Here is a 12,003-nt window from a genome sequence, read left to right on the forward strand (position 1 = left end):
TTTCAATAAGAGATTACTGTTTCTTAACTATAAAACAAAAGGGAGTATTCAAGTTGTATTGCATGTTGTACCTGTGTAAAAAAACTACACAAATTTTTTTATTTACGTGTGTTTATAAGTCTGTAGAGTTTATAATAGCAAAGCAAATAGACCATTAGCTAAGTTTTCGGATTTTTTTGTTGTTATTGTTGCCAATTCTATTTGTTTTCATGGCTCTTTCCAAAATAGTATTTGATGTGGAAAATAAGAATATTTTCTGAGTACTGAATGTGAGTGCTAGAAGAAAAAGTACTTTGAAAATGTAACAATTTAATAAGCAATAAATTTAAATTTCAGCAGTCCCATCTTTACAAAAGTACTTAAGAGTTACTAAAAATCACTACCATACTAGAGCTACTATTTACATCTACCAGCCCTATAAAACAGCGTGAAGAGTTACCTCTTTCTCCTCTGGGCAGTACAGGGGCCCTGTAGGATGAAGAACAGCTTTCTGTGCATAATAAAAGAGCTCTGATATGTTCTTCAGGTTTTTTGCTGAACACTAAAAAAAAAAGTTCAAAATTTTACACTCTGAAATCAAGTAGGAATAATTTTTTTTTTTTTTTAATTGGGATCTCACTCTGTCACCCAGGCTGGAATGCAGTGGCATAATCACGTCTCAGTGCAGACTTGACCTCCTGGGCTCAGGAAATTCTTCCACCTCAGCTCTCTGAGTAGTTGGGACTACAGGCATGTGCCACCAAATGTGGCCAATTTTTTAATTTTTTGTAGAAACAAGGTCTTGCTATGTTGTCCAGGCTGCCCTGGGCACAAGCAATCCTCCCATCTTGGTCTCCCAAATTGGTGGAATTATAGGCGTGAACCACCATGCCTGTCCTAAAAACAATTTTTAAACTATCAGTATAAGGTAATAGTAATAGTAATTTTCCTTGAAGAAAATTAAAAGTGCATTTTTCATTGTGGACAACATAATATGAATGTCCACAAAGAGCTCAGAGCCCAGCTCCAAGTTCTCTGTTTTATTTGGTTTATTTGACTTCAAAAAGAACAGGAAATTGATTCCATTCCACATTGTCCCCCCTCTTATTCAGAAGCTCAATTAAGTAAGAATTCAGCAACAGTCAGTTTTCAAATCAAATGATGAGGCATACCTCCACACAGGTTTCTATTTCTGTATACTGGTTCATAATAGGAAGGATGGTCTCCATACTACTATATTCCACCAGATCAGATTTGTTCCCAACCAATATCAAAGGCAGCCTGAAATAAACAGGACATATTGTAATAAGGAAGGTAAAAGACATTAGATTTATATTTTAAATTACATAACCCATTCTAACTAAAAAGCCTTCACTATAGTCATGTCAAGTCCCTGGATAGCAGTTCATTCACTCATTTCACGCATATCTGTTGAGCACCTGTAAGCCATATACCATTCCAAGTATTAAGGACATGAGGCAGAGAAGGTCTCTGCCCATTCTAATAGTGAAAAACTGAAAATGAACAATAACAAAATAAGTAAATAATTTCCGGGGCTGGGCGTGGTGGCTCATGCCTGTATAATCCTAACACTTTGAGAGACCAAGGCAAGAGGACTGCCTGAGCCCAGGAATTTGAGACCAGCCTGGGCAACATAGCAAGACCCTGTCTCTACAATAAGTTGGAAAAAAAAATTAGTCAGGTTTGGTGGCAGGCTTGTAGTCCCAGCTACTTGGAAGGCTGAGGTGGAAAGATCACCTGAGCCCAATGAGTCAAGGCTGGGGTAGCTATGATTATGCCGCTGTACTCCAGTCTCAGTGACAGAGTGAGACTCTGACTCAGATGATAATAATAATAATAATTTCCAACTCAATAAGTACCATGCAGGAAATAAATAGGAGTATAGAGGAAAGAGATAGGAAGGAGCTAATTATATAAAGTAGTCAAGAAAAATCCTCTCTGAGTAGATGGCATCTGAGCCAAGAAGTGAAGGAAAAGACAAAATAAGGCTGGGTTCGGTGGCTCATGCCTATAATACCAGTACTTTGGGAGGCTGAGATGGAAGAATTGCCTGATTGCCTGGGTTCCAGACCAGCCTGGGCAGCTTGGTAAAACCTCATCTTCACAATAAATCAAAAAATTAGCCGAGTGTTACAGTATACGCCTGTAGTTCCAGCTACTTGGAAGGCTGAGGCAGAAGGATCACCTAAGCCCAGCAGGTCAAGGCTGTGGTGGCCATGAGCGGGTCACTGCACTCCAGCATAGGCAACGGAGTGAGACTCCAATTCAAAAAAAGAAAAGAAAAAATATGCCATGTAGAGTCAGGGAAGACCTGGCCAGGAAGAAGGGACAGCATGTGCAAAGGCTTCAAACTGAAAACACATTCTGGTGGGACCAAAGAACAGGAAAATGGGCCAGAGCACTGAGCAAAGGGAAGGAGGTGTGAAATGGATTAGAGAGGGTCAAAGGTCAGACACATAAGGACTAACAAATTGGGATAAGGAGTGTAGGTTTGACTGATTGTAAAATGGGAAGCCACTAAATGGTTTGAAGCAGGGCGTTGACATTTTTTTTTTTTTGAGTCAGAGTATCACTCTGTCACCCAGGCTGGAGTGTAGTGGCACACTCACAGCTACTGCAGCCTCAATCTGCTGGCTCAGGTGATCCTTCCACTTCAGCCTTCCAAGTAGCTGGAACTACAGGCATACGCCAACATGCCCGGCTAATTGATTTATTGTAGAGATGAGGTCTCCCCAAGTTGCCCAGGCTAGTTTCGAAGCCCTGGGCTCAGGGAATCCTCTCACCTTGGCCTCCCAAAGTGCTAGGATTATAGGCGTAAGTCACCATGCCTGACTTTGACATTTTTTAATGCAGTTATTTGTTATCTTTTAGAGATATATACTGAAATATTGACAGCGTGATATAGTACCAGGATCATTTGCTTCAAAATTATCCTGGTAGAAGGGGTAATAGATGAAACAAGATTGGTCATGAGTTAATAATTGTTGAAAACTGAATGACAGATACACAAAGACTCATTAATGCATAAGTTCATAGCATTTGTTTTTGGCATGGCAAAACTGCAGTGTTCAGAGTTTGTCATTTGAGGCAATAATGTTGTGTTTGTGAATATACCTTGCATTCTGCAGATCTGAAGAAAGTTAGTTAAAGAAAATGGAGTATTAATTGGAAAAAAATGAATACTTACAACATATTCTATTGTTCAAATTTAACAGAGGAATAAAGGCAGTGGAGTCAGCTCAAAATATTTGTACATGTATGGGGAGAATGCCATCGGGAAAAGCAAGACAAGAAAAAGGTTTCGATGTTTCAAAGAGGGTCTCTTTGACCTGAGTGATTCTTCATGTTCAGGAAGATTACTGGGCTTTGATGAAGACCATTTAAACACTTTAATTCATGATGATCCACATAAGTCAACCAGAGAATTGGCAAATGTGATAAACTGTGACCAGTCAACCATCACGCAATATTTGCATTCCATGGGCAAGTGAAAAACGCTGTGAACTTATGCATCAACCCAATACTATTCTCTCTACCTTAGTATTTTGATTTTTGTCATTAAGAAAAAAAATTTTTTTAAATGATGACTTGGATTAGAGCAGTGATAGTGATGTCAGAGAGGAAATATTCAGATTTGAGAGATATTTTAGAAGTATAACTGATAAGAGCAACTAACTGGCAGATAAGATCTGAAGGTTGAGGGAAAGGTAGAAATCAAGAAAAATATATAGGTTTTGGATGGAGAAAATGGGTAGATCTCCTAAGACAGACAAGATTGAGAGAGTTTTGTTATTTGTGCTTTGGCAGGGGATAGGTGGAAAATTAAGAATTTTGCTTTAGAACAATTAAATCTAGCCAGGCACAGTGGTTATACTTGCAATCCCAGCACTCTGGAAGACCGAGGCAAGAGGATTGCTTGAGGCTAGGAGATCAAGACCAGCCTGGACAACAAAGTGAGACCTAATCTCTTAAAAAATAAAAAAATTAGCCGGGCATGGTGGTGCATGCCAAGTCCCAGCTACTTGGAAGACTGAGGCAGAAGTATCATCTGAGCCCAGGAGGTTGAGGCTATGGTGAGCCATGATTGTACTATTGCACTCCAGCCTGGGCAACAGAGTGAGGGAAAGGAGGGAGGGAGGGGGGAGGGATGGGGGAGGGAGGGAGGGAAGGAAGGAGAGGAGGAGGGAAAGAAGGGAAGGAAGGATAAAGTAAATGTGAGAAGCCTATGGGGAAATCTAAGTGGGAATATTATAGTGGACCAGCCTAGTGAAGGACTGTTGTGAATTTTGCAAGAGAGTTTAGAGGGAAAGCAAATAATCCTGCTGAAACTCCAGATTGTATCAGAAACACTTGCAAACATTTAGCTTACTTTACCCTTGGTATGACCATATGCTTAAAAAGACTGCCCACTACATAAACTAAATATACATTCCTGACAGAGCTAGGAGAGTTTCCAAACATGTAGTTGTTTGTAATCAATGGTATGCATCAGAATAATTTATGGAACTTAAATATACATTCATACATACATGCCCAAGCCCTGTTCCAAACTTACTGATTCTAAAATCCCAGGGGTGAGATAAAGGCATCTATATGTTTTTGAAAGTGTCTCAGGTGTCTCTGATTAAGAACCACTGTGACAACGATCCAAGAAAGTCCTAAGGAAGAATAAGTGTGTAACAAATATAAACTAAAGATATAAGACCCAGGGAGGAAGGTATTAGAAAGTGCAAGATTGACATAATAAAAAATAAATTACCTTTGGAAAAGTCAACAACAAGAAAAGTGTGCGTGCTCATGTGATTCAGGAAGGAAAAAAAAAAAGTCCAGGGATAGGCTCATGCCTTGAGTGTAGACCAGAGCCACACATGCGAATGCTAAATTAGATCTTCAAGTGTCAAAAGTCACTTCCAGATGGCACTAAAAGGGTCACCAAATAAGCCAAAGCATTTTAGGAAGCTGTCATAACAAAGTAAAAAATGCTTAACTCAGCAGCCCAAGCTGTGCTTGATAAATCCTGGCAACATCACCTTCTCTGAAGACTCCCTCCTAGAAATGACTCAAGCAATCAACAAAAAAAGCAACTATTAGGAGCATATGAGTGTTGTATCCTCCAAGGTAGCCCTGTCTAATAAAACAGTCTAAGATGATGGAAATGCCCTTTATCTGTACTGTCCATTACTGTAACTACTAGCTAGCAACATGTGGCTATTGAGCTCTTGAAATATGGTTAAGTATATCTCAGGAACTGAATTTTTTCATTTTATTTAATTTTAACTAATTTAAATTAAATCATTAAAACTAGAAGCTACTGCATTGGATAGCATAGCTCTACAGGGTCATGCTCTCCTTCCCACCTTGTCAAGTCACCACAAAGTGAAAACCATGATAAACAGAAGCCAAAAGAACTCAAGGCGTAGCACATACAATGCCATCTGAGTCACAGTCTCCTTACCATAAATATGTAAGGCAGAAAGTCAATGACCATGGTCATCTGTTTAAAACTAGATCTTTAGAGTTTCAAGGCACAAAAATGCCCCGCTAAAAGAGAAATCTAAAAAACTGAATAAAAAAACCAAATGTGTACAATACATAGATATTCATCTGGTTTTCCTATTTTGTTTCATTATATTATTATTATATTAAATAATATATATATATATTTGTTGGGGGTCTTAGTCTGTCACCCCGGCTGGAATGCAGTGGCATAATCACAGTTTACCACAACCTAGACTTCTTGGACTCAGGTGATCCTCCTGCCTCAGCTTCCTGAGTAGCTGGGACTACAGGCATGTATAGGCTAATTTTTTTTTTTTTTTTGTAAAGACAAGGTCTTGTTTTGTTGCTCAGGCTGGCTTCAAACTCTGGGGCTCAAGTGATCCTCCTGTCTCAGCCTCCCAAAGTGCTGGAATTACAGGTGTGAGCCACCATGCCAGGCCTGATTTTCCTATTTTAAAAGATTCAAAAGCTTCATAAATAACTTATTTTCAACTACATAATATTGCAAGAAAATGTTTTGTTCTACTTTGACTTAAAACTCAAAAAATTTAAACCCAGAACAGCCATTCTGCTCAGAAAAGCACAGAATGTGTGTTCCCTTGCTTTTTCTCTATCACAAATGTATTTTCCAAAGAACTACAAAAAAATTTCTCTGCAAAAATTCCTAAATGAAGACTTCTATAGATTTCTAGAGAACTTATTAAGTACTTACACATACTTCATTACACATTACTTCATTTGATTCTCAAAATAACCACATGAGCCCAAGACAAGTATTATCCTCATCTCTACATACAGATGAGAAACTAAGAAGTAGAATGAAGTTGAAGTATTAGAGCTGCTAAGTGGCCAAACCAGATTTCAAAGATTGCTCATTTTTCTCCAAGTCCTGTGCTCTTGCATACACCATACTGTGTGCCATCAGTGACAGTGGGGAACACCATACCTCATCAAAAGATCATCTCAAGAGAGAAATATACAATACAGGTGGCAGATATATTCTAAAGTGGAGCCTTTTCAAGCAGCAGCAGTTTGAGAAAGAGAAATGTAAGATTTATGATCAAAATATTTAATCTGTCTGAAATTGTGAGTCATTACTGTACCAGAGCTCTGTTTCTTACTTTGCTCTCAAATATATTTGCTGCCTCTAATAATTCCCCTCTCCCAAAAGTGGGTGTGTGTGAACAAAGAGATAAACTGATAGATAAAGCAAGTGGGGCAAAATGTTAACAACTAGTAGATCTAAATGAAGGGCTGAGGGAAGTTCAATGTACTATTTCTTGCAACTTTCCTGTAAGCTTGAAATTTTTCACTACAAAAAGTTTGAGGAAAAAAATACCTGCTGTCTTTGTCCGTTCTCTCATTTATGAGAGGAATCCACCGACTTGTGACCTAAAATGAAAATTAACAAGAGCTTAGCCATGATAAGGATCTTCTTTGAAAAACACTATGTTCTTAGACCCCTAAAATTCTAAGTTGAATATCAACTTTGGAAGTGCTCCATTGAAAATTAACTTTAGTTAAAAAAAAAAAGTAGCTTATTCATACCTTATCAATAGAATGCTTGTTGTTAACAGCATAAACTATGCAGATGACATTAGCCTAGAAGAAAAATTAACAAATTAATGGCATTTTTAAATAATAAAAATATAAACAGCATTTAGTTACCAATTAGTTAATATATCTGGGTGAAAGAAATAAACAAATTTAAATATTAAAACCAAAAAAAAGCTTTCTTCTAAGAAAAAAGTTCCTAAGGACCTACAGCAAAAATGAATGCTAAATATTAACAATAACAATGAAGAATTGAAAAAGCGCACTGAGTACAGTGCCTCATGCCTATAGGAGGCCAAGGAGGGAGAATCACTTGAGCTCAGGAGCTCAAGACCAGCCTAGGAAACATAGCAAGACCTCATCTCTACCAAAAAAATCAAAATATTAGCTGGGAATGGTGGTGCACATCTGTAGTCCCAGCTATTCAGGAGATTAAGGCAGAAGGATCACCTGAGCCTAGGAGGTAGAGACTGCAGTGGGCTGTGAACACTCCAGCCTGGACGACAGAGTAAGACCCCAACTCAAATAAAAAAAAAGAAAAAAAGTCCTCTTAGTAAATAAGAAGATTAAAAAGGCAGACTCAAGATCATCGCTGTTTTTCCACAAAAAAACTTACAACTATTTTTAAAAATTCACCTGTGATATTTCTTGATGAAGTTGCTCATCACTCTGTTCCGCTTCTAAAAATGACAAAAAGTCAACATTTCATACTGTAAATACTTTCACAAAAACTAATTGTCAATCAATTTCTTTAGAGTAATGGTAACAAGCGAATAAACAAACAAAACTAATAGTCAAGCTAAAAATCTATGTGACATCCATCTAACCTCCAACAAAATGACATGGTGTCGTGCCAGACTAAGTGAAACACAAAGGCAAGCCAGAGGAAGGAAGAAGTTGGACTAAGATAAAGTAGCTGACTGGCACTGAAAGACAAGTCTACAAGATGACAGCTAAGGCACAGAAGAGCATAGGCATTGTGTAATAAATCTAGGCCAGCATCTGAACCAGAGTTGAAAAGTGTCAAGCAAGAGATCAGAAATCCAAGCTAGAAGACTGGGTGCTGCAGAGTCAGAAGCTCAAAGAGTCTATACACATAGGATCAAAAGGCCACATAGGAATCTGGGTAATACAAGCTTAAGATCTAGATAGTAGGTAGGAGTGATAATAACCAGGGCCTAGAAGCAAAACCATAACACAAAAATAAAAAGTCAAAAACTCTCTGTCTAGCGTATATCTCTAGCTAGAACTGGTCTCAATGGGTGGATTTGCCTGCAATTCCACAGGTGCATGGAATATGAATGATACAGCTAGGAAGAAGAAGCAAGGAACTGAAAAACAAAGCAATTATTGGCATATTAATTAGACCATCTTAGGTTACATATGTCTCCCCCTAAAAATGACACATAAACTGATATTATATGAGTTCAATTGCATTTTATATTACACTAAATAGCAGGCTATATTTTTAATATCTTTACATATATTGAGTAGCTAATGGGTTAAGCTTCAATTCTAATACTGAAGTGAATCTAGTTATGTGGCTACACATCTTGAAAAAGAATAATTCTGTATATAAACCTAGTTATGCAGCAGACTGTAGCAAAAGGCATTCATCCCCACAGCTTCTAGTACAGCGCTGTCCGACAAACAATGCAAACTACATATGTAATTATTAATTTTCTAGGAATAATCTTTAAAAAGGTAGGTAAAACAGGTAAAGTTAATTTTTAATTAAACCCAAAATATCAAAAATATTTAAATTTTAATTATGTACTCAATAGGAAAATCAATGAGATATTTTACATCCTTTCTTCATACTGTCTTCAAAATCCAGTTATATATTACACTTACAGCACATTTCAATTTAGAATAGTCACTTTTCAAGTGTTCAATAACCACAAATATTTTGGGACCTGACTTAGTAATTTGGGGACAGAAAACTGCCAGATGGAGACTTTGGGGGAGGAGTGGGGCGGGAGTTGACAGAGAAACACAGATGAGGCAAGAACAGCAAAGGATCATTTACTGTTACGGGGAAGAGATTACCTCTCTGAACAGTTTTAAAAGCTCAGTAAGTACCTTTTCTCAAGACTATTAAGTTAACCCTACAGCTTCACCTACAAGAGGATATCCATTACCTGAGTAATCTACAATGTGTGTTGGAACTCTCTCAGGGGTGACATCAGCTGGAATGGTGATTTCTTCTGCTCGGGGAGGAACCTTCATTTGCAAACACATACAGAAAAGAAAAAAACCTCTGGATGTTATCACTAAAACTTGTTAACAGATGATGTAAATTTATCTATACAAACTGAGTATCTCTAACCCCCAAATCAAAAACCATCCAAAGCCGGGCTCAGTGGCTCAGCCTGTAATCCCGCGCCTTTGGGAGGCTGAGGTGAGTGGATCACCTGAGCCTAGGAGGTAGAGACCCGACTGCACAGCGAGACCTCATCTCTACAATAAATCAAAAAATCAGCTGGGCATGGTAGCGCATGCCTGTAATTCCGGCTACTCGGAAGGCTGAGGCGGAAGGATCACTGGAGCCCAGCAGGCGCAAGGCTGAGTCGGAAGGATCGCTGGAGCCCAGCAGGCAAGGCTGCGATGGCCGGGAGCAGCCATTGCACTCCAGTCTGGGCGACAGAGTGAGACTCCAACTCAAAAAAACAAAACAAACAAACAAACAAACAAAAAAGATCCAAAATCTGATGCATCTAATGCTCTTTGGAGCATTTCCGATTTTCAGATTGGGGATACGATACTCAATCTGCAAATATAACACAAATATTTCAAGATCTGAAAAAAACCTGAAATCCAAAACACTTCTGGTCCCATGCATTTTGATAAGGGATACTCAACCTGTATTAGCCTTTTCACGTATACTCATTTGTTGTACTTTCAAGAGCTTATTTTTGTGCTTTACTACAGATTTAAATATACATTAAAACTGTACTCTAGGCTGGGTGTGGTGGCTCATGCCTGTAATCCCAGCATGTCGGGAGGCCGAGGCAAGAGGACTGCCTGAGCCCAGGAGTTCCAGACTAGCCTGGGCAACATGGCACACCTCGTCTCAACAATAAATCTAAATATTAGCTAGGCATGGTAGGGTGCTCCTGTAGTCAAAGCTACTTGGAAGGCTGAAGCGGAAGGATTGCCTGAGCAGAATAGGTCGAAGTTGCAGTAATCATGACTGTGCCACTGCATTCCAGCCTGGATGACAGAATGAGGCTCCGACTCAAACAAAAAACAAATTTTTTTAAAAACTGTACTTTTTAAAAAACTGTACTTTTTAAAAAAAACCACACTTCTACCTATGTAGGTAGAAATATTAAGGATACTTCAGATCTGAAACAGACTCAAACAATTCTTTTTTTGTCTTGAGTCGGGACTCACTGTCACCGAGGCATGATCACGGCTCACCTTAGCCTTGATTTCCTGGATTCAGGCAATCTTCCTGCCTCAGCCTCCCAAGTAACTGGGACTACAGGCACACACCACCATGCCTGGCTAATTAAAAAAATTTTTTTTATAGATGAGGTCTCGCTATATTCCCCAGACTGGTCTTGACCTCCTGGGCTCAAGTAATCCTCCCCCTAGGCCTCCCAAAGTGCTGCAATTATAAGCGCGAGCCATGGTGCCTGGCCTCAAACAATTCTTAAATTAATTTGGTGTTACAAGCATTAGATTTTTAAAATATTGGCTGGGTGCTGTGGCTCACGCCTATTCCAGCACTCTGGGAGGGGAGCAGCTGCCAGCACTCTGGGAGGAGGATCACCTGCACTCTGGGAGGAGGATCACCTGCACTCTGGGAGGAGGATCACCTGAGGCCAGAAGTTCAAGACCAGATTTGGTCAACATAGCAAGACTCCATCTCTATTTAAAAAACCAAAAAATGTTGTTATTCTATTTTATTGAAAGCTTAAGATACTCTGTGACTAAGAAGCTATGTTAATACAAAACAATCTTCAAATAACCAATAAGTTATCAAAATTAATTTCTTCTAGAAGGTACGTGACTGACTTCATAAGCCTTATGTTTAATGATTCCATTCTTTTAATTAATTAAAAACCCTTATTCACACTCAAGAGGAATTCACTGGCTGGGCATGGTGGCTCAAGTCTGTAATCCCAGCACTTTGGGAGGCCGAGGTGAGAAGGTTGCCTGAGCTCAGGGGTTCGAGACCAGCCTGGGCAACTTGGTGAGACCTCATCTCCACAATAAATAAGAAAATAAGCCAGGTGTGGTAGCGCCCACCTGTAGTTCCAGCTACTTGGAAGGCTGAGTGAGGCGGGGGGATCGCCTGAGCCCAGCAGGTCGAGGCTGCGGTGGCCATGTGTGCCACTGCACTCCAATCTGGGCAACAGAGTAAGACTCTGACTCCACAAAAAAAAAAAAGAGGAATATACCAAAACAATCCTAAATTGAATCAAACTATCAGAAAACTTTTAGGTATTATATCCCAAGTGATTATAAATCAAATTTTCCTGATTCCACAAAAAACACATGAAAATATACTTCATTTCTCAAATTAAGTAATTATTTGTTTAGCTTTCTTATCTAATAGAAAAAAACAAAAACAATGAATAGTCATATGGTATCTGCAAATATTGAAAACACTACCATAATACATTAAACTCATGCCTGAACAATGAAATTATACAGATATTCTAATCCAAACTATAGTAAAAGGAAGGTAACCAGACTTGGTGGCTCATATCTGTAATCCCAGCACTTTGGGAGGCCAAGCCAGAAGGATCACTTGAGCCCAAGAGTTTGAGACTAGCCTGGGCAACATAGCAAGACCTTGTCTCCACAAAAAATTTAAAAATTAGCTAGAGTTGGGCTCGGTGGCTCAGCCTGTAATCCTGTGCCTTTGGGAGGCTGAGGTGAGCGGATTGCCTGAGCCCGCGGGTTCGAGACTCGCCTGGGCAACTTGGCAAGACCTCG

At 39.1% G+C, this 12,003-nt stretch overlaps 1 protein-coding gene across 4 annotated transcripts in view; it reads right to left on the reverse strand.

Moving 5' to 3' along the window:
- Nucleotides 1–12,003, reverse strand: part of RHOT1 (ras homolog family member T1) — a 68,856-nt gene that overhangs the window by 38,196 nt on the left and 18,657 nt on the right. For all 4 annotated transcript variants that reach the window (XM_008050153.1, XM_021708615.1, XM_021708616.1 and 1 more), the window contains exons 3-8: nt 9,195–9,276; nt 7,690–7,733; nt 7,048–7,101; nt 6,839–6,891; nt 1,152–1,260; nt 440–541 (exon numbers count right to left, since the gene is read on the reverse strand). In XM_008050153.1, the coding sequence (XP_008048344.1) occupies nt 440–541; nt 1,152–1,260; nt 6,839–6,891; nt 7,048–7,101; nt 7,690–7,733; nt 9,195–9,276 (444 nt within the window). The remainder of the gene's footprint in view (nt 1–439; nt 542–1,151; nt 1,261–6,838; nt 6,892–7,047; nt 7,102–7,689; nt 7,734–9,194; nt 9,277–12,003) is intronic.

Source organism: Carlito syrichta, unplaced genomic scaffold (assembly GCF_000164805.1).
Source record: "Carlito syrichta isolate Samal-C Ts95f unplaced genomic scaffold, Tarsius_syrichta-2.0.1 Scaffold143099, whole genome shotgun sequence".
Classification (NCBI taxonomy): domain Eukaryota; kingdom Metazoa; phylum Chordata; class Mammalia; order Primates; family Tarsiidae; genus Carlito; species Carlito syrichta.